General features: G+C 40.1%; 1 protein-coding gene and 1 long non-coding RNA gene across 3 annotated transcripts; both read right to left on the bottom strand.

Annotated features, from left to right (window-relative positions):
- Positions 1 to 1,134: 1,134 nt before the first annotated feature.
- On the bottom strand, positions 1,135 to 5,019 carry LOC123736767 (uncharacterized). The gene is made up of 4 exons (XR_006766398.1): positions 4,947 to 5,019; positions 4,683 to 4,758; positions 4,134 to 4,200; positions 1,135 to 1,215 (listed from the first exon to the last, which is right to left on the bottom strand). It is a non-coding gene; the product is annotated as an uncharacterized lncRNA (long non-coding RNA).
- Positions 5,020 to 7,028: 2,009 nt separating this feature from the next.
- Positions 7,029 to 17,021, bottom strand: LOC106564015 (zinc finger protein 501-like). 2 transcript variants are annotated; one of them, XM_045713168.1, is made up of 4 exons: positions 16,970 to 17,021; positions 16,429 to 16,526; positions 16,117 to 16,294; positions 7,029 to 8,820 (listed from the first exon to the last, which is right to left on the bottom strand). In XM_045713168.1, exons 2-4 carry the CDS (start codon positions 16,429 to 16,431, stop codon positions 7,733 to 7,735), a joined length of 1,269 nt encoding a protein of 422 aa, XP_045569124.1. In that variant the 5' UTR covers positions 16,432 to 16,526; positions 16,970 to 17,021; the 3' UTR covers positions 7,029 to 7,732. The 2 variants fall into 2 exon arrangements, with proteins under 2 accessions (XP_045569124.1, XP_045569125.1); XM_045713169.1 differs by having other exon boundaries at positions 7,029 to 8,808.
- Positions 17,022 to 19,230: the final 2,209 nt, after the last annotated feature.

Here is a 19,230-nt window from a genome sequence, read left to right as displayed (position 1 = left end):
AGGCCCCTTGACTTTTTCAACATTTTGTTACGTGACAGCCTTGTTCTAAAATGTATTTATTTTTAATCAATCTACACAATACCCAATAATGACAAAGCAAAAACAGGTTCAAATAAAAAATGGAAATATCACATTTACATAAGTATTCAGACCCTTTACTCGGTACTTTGTTGAAGCACCTTTGGCAGCGATTACTGCATCGAGTTTTGGGTATGACCCTACAACCGCCTTTCTTAAGTATGGGTCGCGACCCTGTTAATGGTGGGTCGCGATGTGTCAGTGTACATTTATAATTGTTCACAACATTTTCCTCTGTCATTATGGGGTATTGTGTGTAGGGAAAAAAACAATTTAATCAATTTTAGAATAAGGCTGGAAGGTAAAAGGTCAAGGGGTCTGAATACTTTCCCAATGCACTGTATGTGCCAAGTTAAAATATTCCCAAGAGACATATTCTAAACTCTGCTTCTAGCTCCTAAGCAACTTTGCAGTGTTTTGTGTGTGTTATTTCTATTAGCCCAGAACGTTTGTTGTGTTATTACATACAGCCGGAAATAACATTTGGATATCAGAGCGGCGGTAACTCACCAGCATTACGACCAAGAATACGACTTTCCAGAATTGGATCCTTTGTTCGTACCCCCCAGGGCTCGTCGCCGACGGTAGAGAAGAGGTATTCGGAGTGGACTTCTAGTCAGACTCAGGAGGCGGGCACACCATGTACAAAGAAAAATAATGCAATTTAACCATTGATGGATGGTGACGAAAATAATGACATTACCAGTAGTCATGTTAAAGTTTTAAACGTTTTTTGGTGGAGTTGATGTATTTGCATGTGGCTGTGCATTATATGATGCCTGAATAGGAAGCATAGTCTGATCGTGACTACTGGTTTTCTTAATAAATTCTTGATCAAAAACTGCTTTGGGTTTCATTCCAAATATCTACTTGCATTGCTTGGTAGTGTATTCACATAGTATGAGACATAAATAATAACATTTAAGTAAAATAAAACAAACAGTATTATCCTGAATTCAGAAGTGAATAACATTTTTGTTATCACATCAACAAAATCTTTCAGAATGTACCTGTTTTCAGTATAGAACGTTGGCTAGCAAGCTACCGATCTGTCTGAATCAGTAGCCTTGTGTCGAAAGGTCCGGTCCACTAGATTATACGTCACGCAAGAAACAACTTGAAAAAATCATCTGCTGGCTAGTTTGGGTGACGCAGTTTGGGAAAATGTTAGTTACATTGTTTATTCTTGCTAACAACTTCATAAAAAGTATCTTCAAAATAACCAGATCTGTGTTTACTGCCCCACAGAAGGCATTTTGCCATGCTGTCATTGTAAATAACAATTTGTTCTGAGGCTGCTGTTCATGCTGGGATTGTTGATTGGCAATTAAGTATGGTAAACTAAGAAAACTATACTTTTTATAGTAGATTTTGATCACACAATAAACATTGGACATACTCATTAGTAAACACCACACCTTTTAATTCCATGTAATTTATTTCACTACTTTCACAGGAACTTGTGCTACACTGCCTACAGGAACTTATGCTACACTGCCTACAGGAAGTTATGCTATACTGTCTACAGGAAGTTATGCTACACTGCCTACAGGAAGTTATGCTATACTGCCTACAGGAAGTTATGCTATACTGCCTACATGAAGTTATGCTATACTGCCTACAGAAAGTTATGCTATCTTATACAGTGAGGGAAAAAAGTATTTGATCCCCTGCTGATTTTGTACATTTGCCCATTGACAAAGAAATGATCAGTCTATAATTTTAATGGTAGGTTTATTTGAACAGTGAGAGACAATAACAACAAAGAATTCCAGAAAAACGCATGTCAAAAATGTTATAAATTGATTAGCATTTTAATGAGGGAAATAAGCATTTGACCCCCTCTCAATCAGAAAGATTTCTGGCTCCCAAGTGTCTTTTATACAGGTAACGAGCTGAGATTAGGAGCACACTCTTAAAGGGAGTGCTCCTAATCTCATCTTGTTACCTGTATAAAAGACTCCTGCCCACAGAAGCAATCAATCAATCAGATTCCAAACTCTCCACCATGGCCAAGACCAAAGAGCTCTCCAAGGATGTCAGGGACAAGATTGTAGACCTACACAAGGCTGGAATGGGCTACAAGACCATCGCCAAGCAGCTTGGTGAGAAGGTGACAACAGTTGGTGTGATTATTCGCAAATGGAAGAAACACAAAAGAACTGTCAATCTCCCTCGGCCTGGGGCTCCATGCAAGATCTCACCTCGTGGAGTTGCAATGATCATGAGAATGGTGAGGAATCAGCCCAGAACTACACGGGAGGACCCTGTCAATGATTTCAATGCAGCTGGGACCGTAGTCACCAAGAAAACAATTGGTGACACACTACGCCGTGAAGGACTGAAATCCTGCAGCGCCCGCAAGGTCCCCCCTGCTCAAGAAAGCACATATACATGCCCGTCTGAAGTTTGCCAATGAACATCTGAATGATTCAGAGGACAACTGGGTGAAAGTGTTGTGGTCAGATGAGACCAAAATGGAGCTTTTTGGCATCAACTCAACTTGCTGTGTTTGGAAGGAGGAGGAATGCTGCCTATGACCCCAAGAACACCATCTCCACCGTCAAACATGGAGGTGGAAACATTATGCTTTGGGGGTGTTTTTCTGCTAAGGGGACAGGACAACTTCACCCCATCAAAGGGACGATAGACGGGGCCATGTACCGTCAAATCTTGGGTGAGAACCTCCTTCCCTCAGCCAGGGCATTGAAAATGGGTCGTGGATGGGTATTCCAGCATGACAATGACCCAAAACACACGGCCAAGGCAACAAAGGAGTGACTCAAGAAGAAGCACATTAAGGTCCTGGAGTGGCCTAGCCAGTCTCCAGACCTTAATCCCATAGAAAATCTGTGGAGGGAGCTGAAGGTTCGAGTTGCCAAACGTCAGCCTCGAAACCTTAAGGACTTGGAGAAGATCTGCAAAGAGGAGTGGGACAAAATCCATTTACATTTACGTCCTTTAGCAGACGCTCTTATCCAGAGCGACTTACAAATTGGTGCATTCACCTTATGATATCCAGTGGAACAACCACTTTACAATAGTACATCTATATCTTTTTGGGGGGGGTTAGAAGGATTACTTAATCCTATCCCAGGTATTCCTTAAAGAAGTGGGGTTTCAGGTGTCTCCGGAAGGTGGTGATTGACTCCGCTGTTCTGGCGTTGTGAGGGAGCTTGTTCCACCATTGGGGTGCCAGAGCAGCGAACAGTTTTGACTGGGCTGAGCGGGAACTGTGCTTCCGCAGAGGTAGGGAGGCGAGCAGGCCAGAGGTGGATGAACGCAGTGCCCCTCTTTGGGTGTAGGGACTGATCCCTCCTGAGATGTGTGCAAGCCTGGTGGCCAACTATAAGAAACGTCTGACCTCTGTGATTGCCAACAAGGGTTTTGCCACCAAGTACTAAGTCATGTTTTGCAGAGGGGTCAAATACTTATTTCCCTCATTAAAATGCAAATAATTTTATAACATTTTTGACATGCGTTTTTCAGGATTTTTTGTTGTTATTCTGTCTCTCCCTGTTCAAATAAACCTACCATTAAAATTATAGACCGATTATTTCTTTGTCAGTGGGCAAACGTAAAAAATCAGCAGGGGATCAAATACTTTTTTCCCCTCACTGTATATGTCCTAACCGACTTGCCAAAACTACAGTTTGTTGACAAGAAATGTGTGGAATGGTTGAAAAATGAGTTTTAATGACTCCAACCTAAGTGTATGTCAACTTCCAACTTCAACTATATGTTTGGTAAACTAAAAAAACAAAATCATTATGTAGTAGATTTTGATCACACAATATACACTGGACTCAGAAGGAAATACCACATCTTTAAAATCCTACAGGAAGTTATGCTATACTGCCTACAGGAAGTTATGCTACACTGCCTATAGGAAGTTATGCTACACTGCCTACAGGAAGTTCTGCTTTACTGCCTACAGGAAGCTCTGCTACACTGCCTACAGGCAGTTTGTCATGTTGAACTGGGATCGCCTGGGGAAACATAAGAAGGTGCCCATTCCTGTGTGCAAAAAATTACAAAAAGAACGCAAGACACACCAGAATGGCTTTCCAAGACTTGTTGAGTGTTCCTACGTGGTCTGTTCTCAGTCCTGACTTAAATCTGCTGAAAAAATCAGAGAGAATCAGGTTTAAATATCGCTGTCCTTCAATAAGCAGTTTTGACAAAGAGTTGTGAAAAGTTGGTAGAATCTAAATGAAAATTATTCTAAACTGTAATGGCTTCCACCAAGTATTAACTCGGGTGGGTGACGGAATTCTTCAATTATGATATAAAACAATAATAATTGTAGAACATGTTCAATAAAATCTAACTTAATCCATTTTTAGATTTAATTTTAAGGGAGCAAAATGTGAAAAAAAAGTTAAAGGGGGTGTAGATGTTCTATAGTCACTGTTTAGCTTTAACTATGGAGTGACCCCATGAAATGGGATATCAGCCAACTCAGGGACAACCACAGAACACAACTATGTATAGTTTACACAAATATTAGTGTCTTAGCTTTTATTGCAGGACTTTGACTGTGGTACATCACCTCCCCAGTCAACCTATTGTGTGTAATGAACATTCATATTGGACAGCCTTACCTATAGAGTAGCACCACCACCCATCAGCCCATTCTCTTCTTGACTTCAACACTGAAGTGTATTGTTGGTATAGGAGCTTTTGATAAATAATAATTCAAATTGTTAAAATAGAAGTGTATAATTATTACTTTATAAACTTTAAGATACTGTTTGCCTCTATGCAGATGTAGAAGCTGAATAGGAAAATACATTATCAATAAATAGTTTATATTTTTTCACATCATTGTAAGCATACTGAGCCAAATCTTAAAAATGTGACCATACTATTTATTTCAAGTCCCACTAAGATGTCACCATACTATTCCTTTAAAGCCCCCCTGTCAGATATAAATTATCAGTGGGAAACCAACTGAAATGGAAAGAATGGAGCAAATGGATCACTATCAGAGGGGTGTCTTATGACATCATATAGAACTACTCAGACATTCCAAATATCACTTGATTATCAGAGAGATGTATTATGACATCAGATAAAACTACTCAGACATTCCAAATATCACTTGATTATCAGAGGGGTGTATTATGACATCATATAGAACTACTCAGACATTCCAAATCAGGCTTAATCCATGTCATGAAGGTGGATATTGATCCAACCATTTCAAAAGTGATGACCAGGCTGATGGAAACAGGATATGCCTTTACCATTTTATAAATGCAGACAGACGATTTGTTAGTTCGTTTGACATGGTGGGGTTATTTTGTGTCAGTAAACATGTATAAGCGAGAATTGGCGGTGGAAACTCCTTTATGAGCAAATATTTATATAACCATCACATATTAGTTAACTTGGAGTCACATGATGATATGTTGTGTGGTCCTCCCACTACGACTTGGGAACCAATGCAGTTTATTAGGTTACAGATGAAATAAATTATGAACTTCACAGGGTGGTGAAACTGCACGTGATGAGCTTGATGCTCCTTTCCAATACATTTTGATGGTCTTATTCTGGTGACATGATGATCGATGGTTGGTTGTCATTTGACAAATAAAATAATATGGCTCTTATCCATAATAATCTCATCATGTAGGTAGCCTACCCGCACTGTAATGTGAGATGTTGGCTACAGTACACGGGACAAGAGCACGTTTGCTATTTCACTCAACAGTTTAAAACCATCAGTAGTGTTGAAAACGTGATGGAAACCCATTTAACTTATATTTTTCATTCTGTACATGGGAATTTAACAGCAAACGTTTTTTTTTGTGCACTGCGTCATAATGCAAAGCCTTTAATCTGCAATAAGTCTGTTTGATGCAAACATTTCTGGTGGGAAAGCGCGTATATTGTTATATGCATATTTTAGAATATTCACATGGAAATCTGTCGCACATTGCATGGAAACTTAACAAAGGTGGATATTGATCCAACACCTGCTGCTTATTCAAACCAGCCCACTGGGTACAGACGTCAGTTGTGCGTCTAGTTTCTATTTACATTTCTTTGAGTCCTCAACTAAAGTGAATTCAATATGAAATCAACACAAAATGTCACCTGTCATTGGATGTTTAAAATTATTATTTTTTTAAATGTATTTCACCTTTATTTAACCAGGTAGGCTAGTTGAGAACAAGTTCTCATTTGCAACCGCGACCTGGCCAAGATAAAGCGTAGCAATTAGACACATACAACAACACAGAGTTACACATGGAATAAACAAAACATACAGTCAATAATACAGTAGAACAAAAGAAAACAAAAAGTCTATATACAGTGAGTGCAAATGAGGTAAGTTAAGGCAATAAATAGTAATTACAATATAGCAATTACACACTGGAATGGTAGATGTGCCGAATATGAATGTGCAAGTAGAGATACTGGGGTGCAAAGGAGCAAGATAAATAAATACAGTATGGGGATGAGGTAGGTAGATGGGCTGTTTACAGATGGGCTATGTACAGGTGCAGTGATCAGTGAGCTGCTCTGACAGCTGGTGTTTAAAGCTAGTGAGGGAGATATGAGTCTCCAGCTTCAGAGATTGTTTGTTGCCAATGACAGTTTGTTCCAGTCATTGGCAGCAGAGCACTGGAAGGAAAGACGACCAAAAGAGGAATTGGCTTTTGGGGTGACCAGTGAGATATACATGTAGGTTGCCAGTTCGGTGAAAAATAAAAAATACCTGATGTTGATGGCTTTTTACAAATCCAATCAGTTTTCCACATTAATCAAACATCATCACCTGGATTTGTTTTGTTGAAATGACGCGGACACAACATTTATTCAACCAGTGGGAGGCTTGTAAATGCCCCCAGGAAAGTGGAACAAGGAACTCTTCTTTGAGACAATGATGGAACAGCAATCTGTGGTGGATATTATAAAATAAGCATCTACTGGAGTCCAAGTCAAACCAAGATTCTTTATTTCTGAGCTCAGAGAGAATAACAGAGTTACACAGCGCAGTGTAGACAATCTGAATTCCTGAAGCATTGGGTGATGAGCACATTTCTTTATAGTTTCCTGTTCCTGGGAGGGACTTTATTCATTCAAGGGCACAGGTGCAGCTAGTTTGCAACGCAGGATGATACTCCCAAGAACAGGAGATTATAATAGGTCAGTTTCACAAGGTTAGTCACATACTCAGTTATGTGGACACATACAATTAACATTTTCCATTACAGAGTCTGAACATTTTTATTTAATTAAATCATCAGTGGACCAACAATGCAAATGTAAACAATGGAGCAAATGCATCACATCCAAATATCACTTGATTATCTGTAGTGCTGAAGGAATGACACTCAGATAAAGACAAACACAGTCAGAGTTTAAAAAAAGACCATTTAAAACAGAAGTAATCTGATCTACTTTATATTCAAACAGAAATACTCCATATTCACTTCATGTTTTGTAATAAAAAAATACATGTTTGAGTATACTTTGTACAATTCAATTTCATATGTTATAAACAGGTAAACACATTCTCAGTCAACAATATAAGACAATTGGAGCACTGTGTACGTTCTCTGATGAATTTTAAGTCAATGTGATCTAAAATATCAATTTACACACTAGAATAATTAAGTCAATGTGATGTTAAATATTCACACTAGGAGAAGTAATTATTATCTCCTGTGTGTATTCGCTCATGTCTTTTCAGGTTCCATAAATGGTTAAAACTCTTCCCACACTGGGAGCAGTGGTAAGGTCTCTCCCCTGTGTGTATTCTCTCATGTTGTTTCAGGGCCCCTAACAGGTTAAAACACTTGCAACACTGAGAGCAATGGTAAGGCTTCTCCCCTGTGTGTATTCTCTCATGATTTTTGCAGTCCCTTAAACGATTAAAAGTCTTTCCACACTGGGAGCAGTGGTAAGGCTTCTCCCCTGTGTGTATACGCTCATGACCTTCGAGGGATTCTAACCGCTTAAAACTCTTCTCGCAATGGGAGCAGTGGTAAGGCTTCTCCCCTGTGTGTATTATCTCATGTTGTTTCAGGGCCCCTAAGAGGTTAAAACACTTGCCACACTGAGAGCAGTGGTAAGGCTTCTCCCCTGTGTGTATTCTCTCATGTATTTTCAGGTTACCTGCCTGGCTAAAACACTTGCCACACTGAGAGCAGTGGTAAGGCTTCTCCCCTGTGTGTATTCTCTCATGTATTTTCAGGTTACATACCGTGCTAAAAGTCTTTCCACACTGGGAGCAGTGGTAAGGCTTCTCCCCTGTGTGAATTATCTCATGTTGTTTCAGGGCCTCTAACAGGTTAAAACACTTGCCACACTGAGAGCAGTGGTAAGGCTTCTCCCCTGTGTGTATTCTCTCATGTTGCTTCAGTGCCCCTAACAGGTTAAAACGCTTGCCACACTGAGAGCAGTGGTAAGGCTTCTCCCCTGTGTGTATTCTCTTGTGTATTTTCAGGTAGCTTTTCTGCTTAAAACTCTTTCCACACTGGGAGCAGTGATAAGGCTTCTCCCCTGTGTGTATACGCTCATGCCCTTCGAGGGCGTCAAACCGCTTAAAACTCTTCCCACACTGGGAGCAGTGGTAAGGTTTCTCCCCTGTGTGTATTCTCTCGTGTATTTTCAGGTAGCTTTTCTGGTTAAAACTCTTTCCACACTGGGAGCAGTGGTGTCGTCTTGCTGGTTTGGACGTCCCTGGCTCTGGTTCCTCTGAGTCTGGTCTTTCTCCTGCCAAAGACACTGTGTTTAAATTTTAAATAGAGACCTGAATAAAACTTCCAGATGATAAAACGGCCTTGCTACGAGAGTAAATCCTAATCAGATCCCTCAATAACCGGAGGCCAGTTAACAATCTTGGTGTGATTTTAAAACAAATGTTGTAGAGCTTCCTGGTAATTACTGATAATGTTTTACATTACTTATTCATTCTGTTTTACAAGTCAGGACACAAAAAACGAAACAGTTCTAGGACACTCAAGACACAGACATCGCTGGATTCCAATCGAGCAGGTGGTTCTAAATATATAACTTTCATAGCTGTATGATACAGAATGCGACCTACACACTTCCTTATACATAAAATAAGTAAAAAAGTAATTTTAAGTGGAAGTCCAAAATGTGTTTTTACGTCGAAGACACAAAGCACATCAGTAACATCTCCCCGTTGTTGAAAGGGTTCAACACATGCTGTTTAAATGGCCCAACTTCTTATTTAGACGTTCACAGATTTTCAACATTTTGACTATCGCCAATGTCATATTTTGGGTAAAGTAAAAAATAAGGTGAAATATTTTGGGTAGATGTTCCTAAAACTGATAGTAACTACAATAAACAAAAATATAATTGCAACATGTAAAGTGTTGGATGTTTCATGAGCTGAAAAAAGATTGCAGAATTCTTCACATCCCAGTTAGTGAACATTTATTCTTTGCCAAGATAATCCATCCACCTCACAGGTGTGGTATGTCAAGAAGCTGATTGAACAGCTTGATTATTACACAGGTGCACCTTGTGCTGGGGATAATAAAAGGACACTCTAAAATGTGCAGTTTTGTCACAACAATGCCACAGATTGGCATGCAATTGGCATGCTGACTGCAGGAATGTCCACTGGAGCTGTTGCCAGGGAATTGAATGTAATCAAAACTATTAAAAACACATATGGAATCATGTAGTAACCACAATTGTTAACTTCTTTGGGGTAGGGGGCAGTATTTTGACGTCCGGATGAAAAGCGTGCCCAGAGTAAATGTCCTGCTACACAGGCCCAGAAGGTAGGATATGCATATTATTAGTAGATTTGGATAGAAAACACTCTGAAGTTTCTAAAACTGTTTGAATGATGTCTGAGTATAACAGAACTCATATGGCAGGCAAAAACCTGAGAAAAGTCCAACCAGGGAGTGAGAAATCTGAGGTTTGTAGTTCTTTCAAGTGATTGCCTATCTAACATAGTGTCTATGGGGTCATTTTGCACTTCCTACAGCTTCCACTAGATGTCAACAGTCTTTAGAACGTTGTTTCATGCTTCTACTGTGAATGGGGAGAGAATAAGAGCATGTGGAATCAGATGACTGTGGAAATGACATGAGCTCAGTGGCGCGCACTCACATGAGAGTTAGCTGCGTTTCTTTTCTTTTTTGAAGACATTGGAATCGTCCGGTTGGAATATTATGGAAGATTTATGTTAAAAACATCCTAAAGATTGATGCTATACATCGTTTAACATGTTTCTACGAACGTAAATACATTTTCTTTGACTTTTCGTCGTGATATTTTCCGCACGCTTCCTGTATTTGGAGTAGTGCACAGAACGCGCAAAACAAAAAGGAGGTATTTGGACATAAATGATGGACTTTATTGAACAAAACCACATTTATTGTGGAACTGGGATTCCTGGGAGTGCATTCTGATGAAGATCATCAAAGGCAAGTGAATATTTATAATACTATTTCTGAGATTTGCTGACTCCACAAAATGGCGGGTTTGGTGTCTAAGCGCCGTACTCAGATTATTTCAAAGTGTGCTTTCGCTGTAAAGTTTTTTAGAAATCTGACACAGTGGTTGCATTAAGGAGAAGTTTATCTATAATTCTTTGAATAACAGTTGTATATTTTATCAACGTTTATGATGAGTATTTCTTTTAATTGATGTGCTCATTCTCCCGGGAAGTTTTTGGAGGCAAAACATTTCTCAACATTACACGCCAATGTAAACTGAGATTTTGGGATATAAATATGAACATTATCGAACAAAACATACATGTATTGTGTAACATGAAGTCCTATGAGTGCCATCTGATGAAGATCATCAAAGGTTAGTGATTCCTTTTAGCTGTAGCTTCTAGCATCCCACATTTCACAGAGAGGTTAAATAGTACCCGCAAACCACAAGTCTCAACGTCAACAGTGAAGAGGCAACTATTTGAGGTTTTCAATTTTTAAGGGCAGTACAGGCGACAGAAATGGTGTTGCATAACACGGCTTCCAGTACAATGGTAAAAAACTAAATAGATTTGTATGTTCCACACGCAGTAGCAACCATAGTGGACAGCACGAAAGCACAACATTTTACTAGTGCAAGATGGACAAACTGGGAGTTAACGTTAAATGGGGAAAATCTACAATTTCATAAGATTGGTGCTTTGAATCCTGCGTCGTTAATGTCGTTGCATGGGGAGGGTGAATCGCATACATGTGACCCAGATCAGATTACTCCAAAACCTAGACCTGATTTGCAGGAGACAGCATTGGAATCGGGAAAAGTATTGTACACAGATGGCTCTAGTTACATGAACACAGAAGGGAACAGAGTAACGAGGTACGCTGTGTGTGGTATGCATTTGGAGTAGTTCATGATTTCGGTACATTGTGGTCACCACGGGGCAGGTTAACAGCGACAGGAACACCAATAAAAATGGTCTGGAGGTAATTATTAGAAGAATATCAGTTAACCAGTAAAGTAGCAGTGGTGAAATGTGAAGCTCATACTAGTCGTACAGATGAAATCACCACAGGTAATCGTAGAGCAGACGAAATGGGTAAGGCGACTGCCTTGGTGAGATAAAGTGTTATGGAACCACATGTATATATTGCGGATTCCTTACGATGAGAAATTGGCTAAATTTGCCACAGGAAAGCGTATTTAGGGTTGTAGATTCTAGGCTAAATGCCAGGGGAATGGATTCTAAAGGCAACACATTTAAATGATATGACCGAACACTCATTGCAAATGCAGAAGGTCTTAGGGTTTGTCTAAATCATTAGACGTTTTATGTGGTTTTATTTTTAAATACATTTACATCTGATGTCGTCTTATTCTGGAATGGGATTCTGGAATGGGATTCTGAAATGGGATTCTGGAATGGACGAAAGGCTGGAGGGGTCACGAGAAATTAGCATTGGGGTTACCAAACCAAAAATGAACTTTTTTTTTTTTAAATGTGGTATGATGGTTACAGAGAAGAGAATGAGATGTTTTGAAGAGGTATCTAAACGGTTTCCGAAGGACAGGGAAAGAAAGGGAGAGGAAACATTTTAATATTAAAAATTCCTAATGAAGAATGATCAACTTCATTAGGAATTAAATAGACGGGGGGTTTCATTATAAGACTCATGAGAAACACCATTCTCTATCCAAATGGTATGTTTTATGTTTTATGTTTTTTTGTTGCTCTCCAAGTCTTGTGCGATCACTCTCTTAGGAACCAGAACGGGGATGCGGAGAAACTAAAAGCCGCTCCATCTGACATATAACAAGACCGAAGATTCAGCTGGAAAGGCATTTTGTTGCATGATGATAGATGGGAAAGGCATTTTGTTGCGTGATGATAGATGGGAAAGGCATTTTGTTGCGTGATGATAGATGGGAAAGGCATTTTGTTGCGTGGTGATAGATGGGAAAGGCATTTTGTTGCGTGATGATAGATGGGAAAGGCATTTTGTTGCGTGATGATAGATGGGAAAGGCATTTTGTTGCGTGATGATAGATGGGAAAGGCATTTTGTTGCGTGATGATAGATGGGAAAGGCATTTTGTTGCGTGATGATAGATGGGAAAGGCATTTTGGTTGTTGCGTGATGATAGATGGGAAAGGCATTGTTGTTGCGTGATGATAGATGGGAAAGGCATTTTGTTGCGTGATGATAGATGGGAAAGGCATTTTGTTGCGTGGTGATAGATGGGAAAGGCATTTTGTTGCGTGATGATAGATGGGAAAGGCATTTTGTTGCGTGGTGATAGATGGGAAAGGAATTTTGTTGCGTGATGATAGATGGGAAAGGCATTTTGTTGCGTGGTGATAGATGGGAAAGGCATTTTGTTGCGTGGTGATAGATGGGAAAGGCATTTTGTTGCGTGATGATAGATGGGAAAGGCATTTTGTTGCGTGATGATAGATGGGAAAGGCATTTTGTTGTTGTTGCGTGATGATAGATGGGAAAGGCATTTTGTTGCGTGATGATAGATGGGAAAGGCATTTTGTTGCGTGATGATAGATGGGAAAGGCATTTTGTTGCGTGATGATAGATGGGAAAGGCATTTTGTTGCGTGATGATAGATGGGAAAGGCATTTTGTTGCGTGATGATAGATGGGAAAGGCATTTTGTTGCGTTGTTGCGTGATGATAGATGGGAAAGGCATTTTGTTGCGTGATGATAGATGGGAAAGGCATTTTGTTGCGTGATGATAGATGGGAAAGGCATTTTGTTGCGTGATGATAGATGGGAAAGGCATTTTGTTGCGTGATGATAGATGGGAAAGGCATTTTGTTGCGTGATGATAGATGGGAAAGGCATTTTGTTGCGTGATGATAGATGGGAAAGGCATTTTGTTGCGTGATGATAGATGGGAAAGGCATTTTGTTGCGTGATGATAGATGGGAAAGGCATTTTGTTGCGTGATGATAGATGGGAAAGGCATTTTGTTGCGTGATGATAGATGGGAAAGGCATTTTGTTGCGTGATGATAGATGGGAAAGGCATTTTGTTGCGTGATGATAGATGGGAAAGGCATTTTGTTGCGTGATGATAGATGGGAAAGGCATTTTGTTGCGTGATGATAGATGGGAAAGGCATTTTGTTGCGTGATGATAGATGGGAAAGGCATTTTGTTGCGTTGTTGCGTGATGATAGATGGGAAAGGCATTTTGTTGCGTGGTGATAGATGGGAAAGGCATTTTGTTGCGTGATGATAGATGGGAAAGGCATTTTGTTGCGTGATGATAGATGGGAAAGGCATTTTGTTGCGTTATGATAGATGGGAAAGGCATTTTGTTGCGTGGTGATAGATGGGAAAGGCATTTTGTTGGGTGATGATAGATGGGAAAGGCATTTTGTTGTGTGATGATAGATGGGAAAGGCATTTTGTTGCGTGGTGATAGATGGGAAAGGCATTTTGTTGCGTGGTGATAGATGGGAAAGGCATTTTGTTGCGTGATGATAGATGGGAAAGGCATTTTGTTGCGTGATGATAGATGGGAAAGGCATTTTGTTGCGTGATGATAGATGGGAAAGGCATTTTGTTGCGTTATGATAGATGGGAAAGGCATTTTGTTGCGTGGTGATAGATGGGAAAGGCATTTTGTTGGGTGATGATAGATGGGAAAGGCATTTTGTTGCGTGGTGATAGATGGGAAAGGCATTTTGTTGCGTGGTGATAGATGGGAAAGGCATTTTGTTGCGTGGTGATAGATGGGAAAGGCATTTTGTTGCGTGATGATAGATGGGAAAGGCATTTTGTTGCGTGATGATAGATGGGAAAGGCATTTTGTTGCGTGATGATAGATGGGAAAGGCATTTTGTTGGGTGATGATAGATGGGAAAGGCATTTTGTTGGGTGATGATAGATGGGAAAGGCATTTTGTTGCGTGATGATAGATGGGAAAGGCATTTTGTTGTGTGATGATAGATGGGAAAGGCATTTTGTTGTGTGATGATAGATGGGAAAGGCATTTTGTTGTGTGATCATAGTTCGGGGGCTATAAGTCTCTGAATTTGTACACCTCGCGGTGACTGTCTGTTCATCTGTTTGTTTGTTTTTAAATCATGTTTTATAATCATTTGTTATTTTTTTTAATTCATGTTCAATTATCATTGTTTATACATTTATTAGCAATTTCCAAGTTTATGTGAATTGAACATTAGGATGCTATTGTTCAAGAGGAGGGACTGTTGGGTTTGACATTTTGAACATTGAGATATTAAATAAACGATAGAAAAGAAGCATAGAATCAAAGGAGAAAGTTAAGGGTTCTCTGTGGAAAGCCAGAAGGCTTTGGAATGTGTTTGATGGAGGAGAGGAGAGTGACGTGTTTGATATAGGGAAGACAGATGGATATCTGTGGATTAGGTGAAGGAGGGGTTGAGGTCAGGAAATGAGGGGTGAGGTCAGATCCCCTTAAGGGGGTAATAAAGGTTTGGCATCCTGTTACCCTTTTAACTCTTTCCTGTTAAACCATAAGAAGGATTGGAGAGAAGAAGGAGTGTCTTAAGTGGGATATATATATCTGAGTGGGACAAATGTTGAGTTGACTGATTACAGCTGTACAGAACCTTTGGGAAAAATAAACTTGGTTAAAGCTTCTCTAGTGTCTGTGGGTTATTTACTCTGAAAAATAAGAACCTAACAAACTCTGAAACATTTATTTGGGCCGCAATTTCTGTGGCTGGTAACTCTAATGAACTTATCCTCTGCATCAGAAGTAACTCTGGGCCTTACATTTCTGTGGTGGTCCTCATGAAAGCCAGTTTCATCACAGTGCTTGATGGTTGTTGCGACTGCACTTGAAGAAACTTTCAAAGTCCTTGAAATCTTCCTGATTGACTGACCTTCATATCTTAAAGGAAATTATGGACTGTCATTTCTCTTTGCTTAATTGAGCTGTTCTTGCCATAATATGGACTTGGTCTTTTACCAAATAGGGCTATCTTCAGTATACCACCCCTACCTTGTAACAACAACTGACTGGCTAAAAAGCATTGAGGAAATAAATTCCACAAATTAACTTTTAACAAGGCACACCTGTTAATTGAAATGCATTCCAGGTGACTACCTCATGAAGCTGGTTGAGAGAATGCCAAGAGCGTTCAAAGCTGTCATCAAGGTAAAGGGTGGCTACTTTGAAGAATCTCAAATATAAAATATATTTTGATTTATTTAACACTTTTTTGGTTACTACATGATTCCATATGTGGTATTTCATAGTTTTGATGTCTTCAATGCAGAAAATAGTAACATTTAAAAAAAACCTTGAATGAGTAGGTGTTCTAAAACTTTTGACCAGTAGTGTAGAATAATATATCTGTAGATCAGATATAATGAAGCAATACAGACCACATTGAAGTGTCTTGAGTTTAGTTTGTGTTCTAGAGTCTTGTAAAGACTTGTTGACTGGGACAGACAATGTAACATCCATAATGTTTTGAGAAAATGTTTTTGTAAAACATGCACCTTACATCGGATCATCTTGAAACTTTCTGGTAACAGATACCAGCGGGCAGATCTATTGTATTTGTTCAAACTAAACTACAGCACTTACTTTGATGTGTCAAATCTGATCCTTTCTTCTCTTCTCCTCCTCTCACAGTTCCACTCAGCCCCGTTGTTTTCCTGCAGTCCACCAGCAGCACAGACAACCTCTTCATACCCAGCAGTAAGGTGCTACCGGGAGAGGCACGACACGGGGACTCCGGGAGGGAGGAAGGGCTAGCGTTGTCCTGGTAACCATAAAGAGGTGACACAGACACATATCATTATGGATGCTGATGTCACTGTTGACATAAAGTGCTTTACAGAAAGCCTGCCCAGACCCTGATAGAGCAAGATGTATCTAGACCAGACCAAGCTGTACCATCTGGTGTTCTGATCTGCAGAGACTCTTCTCTGCCTTGTCAGCATCAGGATGTTGTTGAGGCTCCCCAGAGGATCCACGATAGTCATGTCTCTCTCCTGTGTGAACAAGAACATCAAACAGATGGCCGTCTATTGCAATCACAGTGTCTTACAAGAGGCATGAATAGAACGAAAATAGCCACTTTCATCATGATTTTGTAGAACATTGTTTGTGAAGCAACTGTAAAATGGTCATTCCACGAAATGGATGCCTTTTGCATCCCTTTGATATTTTAAGAAGAAATTATGCTCCAATATTGAATTTTAACAGCCTGTTGTATTAGATGAGTTGAACTTTAATATACACCACATGGAGAATTCAATAAATCTAATTTAAACGTCCCAAAAATGTATGTACCAATGGCAGATTGCCCCTTAAACAATTCCTACAGTACTGAACAACATATTCAAGTGGAGAACTTCAGTAGAATGCCCCTTAAAACCCCACATTAGTTCAACAACTGCAAAGTTTGTGCCCCTGTTTTTAAGACAGTACTCACTGGTGGTAATCAGATCTTCAGTCTCCTCCTCCTTTTTCACTCCCAAAACATCTTCCTCCATAAAAAAGCCAGACTACAGTTTGCAACTGCACATGGGGACAAAGATTGTACTTTTTTGAGAAATGTCCTCTGGTCTGATGAAACAAAAATAGAACTGTTTGGCCATAATGACCATCGTTATGTTTGGAGGAAAAAGGGGGAGGCTTGCAAGCTGAAGAACACCATCCCAATCGTGAAGCATGGGGGTGGCAGCAACATGTTGTGGGGTTGCTTTGCTGCAGGAGGGACTGGTACACTTCACTTAATAGATGGCATCATGAGGCAGGAAAATTATGTGGATATATTGAAGATGTATCTCAAGATCTCAAGACATCAGTCAGGAAGTTAAAAGCTTGGTCACAAATGGGTCTTCCAAATGGATAATGACCCCAGCATACTTCCAAAGTTGTGGCAAAATGGCTTAAGGACAACAAAGTCAAGGTATTGGAGTGGCCATTACACAGCCCTGACCTCAATCCTATAGAAAATTTGTGGGAAGAACTGAAAAAGCGTGTGCGAGCAAGGAGGCCTACAGTTACCAGCTCTGTCAGGAGGAATGGGCCAAAATCCACCCAACTTATTGTGGGAAGGTTGTGGAAGGCTACCCAAAACGTTTGACCCAAGTTAAACAATTTGAAGGCAATACTAATTGAGTGTAAGTAAACTTCTTACTCATTGGGAATGTGATGAAAGAAATAAAAGCTGAAATCATTCTCTCTTCTGACATTTCACATTCTTAAAATAAAGTGGTGATCCTAACTGACCTAAGACAGGGAATTTTTACTAGGATTAAATGTCAGGAATTGTGAAACTGAGTTTCAATGTATTTGGCTAAGGTGCATGTGAACTTCTGACTTCAGCTGTATATACAGAACAAAAATATAAACACAACATGCAACTATTTCAACCATTTACTGTTCATATAAGGAAATCACTCAATGTAAATAAATGAATTAGGCCCTAATCTATGTACTTCACATGACTGGGCAGGGGCGCAGCCATAGGTGGGCCTGGGAGGGCATAAGCCCACCAACTGGGGAGCCAGGCCCAGCCAATGAGAATTTGTTTTTTCCCACAAAAGGGCTTTATTACAGAGCTAAATACTCCTCAGGTTCATCATCTGTCTGGGTGGCTGGTCTCAGACAATGTGGAGGTCCTGGGCTGGCGTCATTAATACGTGGTCTGCGGTTGTGAGGCCAGTTGGATGTACTGCCAAATTCTCTAAAACGACATTGGAGGTGGCATATGCTAGAGAAATTAACATTACATTCTCTGGCAACAGCTCCAGTGGATATTCCTGCAGTCAGCATACCAATTGCACGCTCCCTCAAAACTTGAGACATCTGTGGTGTTGTGTTGTGTGACAAAACTGCACATTTTAGAGTGGCCTTTTATTCTCCCCAGCACAAGGTGCACCTGTGTAATGATCATGCTGTTTAATCAGCTTCTTGATATGCCACACCTGGAGGATGGATTATCTTGTAAAAGGAGAAATGTTCACTAACAGGGATGTAAACAAATTTGTGCACCAAATTTGAGAGAATGAAGCTTTTGTGCGTAAGTGAAGAATTCTGTGATCTTTATATTTCAGCTAATGAAACATGGGTCCAACACTTTACATGTTGTATTTATAGTTTTTGTAACATCTTCCCAAATTGACAATGGGGAGATCTTACTGTGCTTTGTGTCTGTCTCTTCTTTACCTATTTTAGGTTTAAGGAAGTGTGTAGGTCGTGTTCTGTATCATACAGCTAGTTTTATCATGTAGAGGTTTCATTCAGGTCTCTCTTTAAATAAACACTGTCTTTGGCAGGAGAAAAAACAAACCCGGAGGAACCAGGGACATCCAAACCAGCAAGACAACACCTCTGCTCCCAGATTGGAAGGAGTTTTACCAAGTTAGGAAGTCTGAAAAGACATGAGAGGAAACACACAGCAGAGAAGCTATACCATTGTGCCCAGTGTGGAAAGAGTTTTAACCACTTAGGAAACATGAAATCTCACGAGCGAATACACACTGGGGAGAAGCCATACCTTTGCGCCCAGTGTGGAAAGAGTTTTAGCCGCTTAGGACAACTGAAATGTCATGAGCGAATACACACGGGGGAGAAGCCATACCATTGCGCCTGGTGTGGAAAGAGTTTTAAGGAGTCAGGAATGCTGACAACTCATGAGCGAATACACACAGGGGAGAAGCCTTTCAAATGCTCAGACTGTGGGAA

The sequence above is a fragment of the Salmo salar genome, chromosome ssa02 (genome assembly GCF_905237065.1).
Source record: "Salmo salar chromosome ssa02, Ssal_v3.1, whole genome shotgun sequence".
Lineage (NCBI taxonomy): Eukaryota > Metazoa > Chordata > Actinopteri > Salmoniformes > Salmonidae > Salmo > Salmo salar.
Note: the sequence above shows the minus strand (reverse complement) of the source record. Positions and strands in the feature narration are given on the sequence as shown.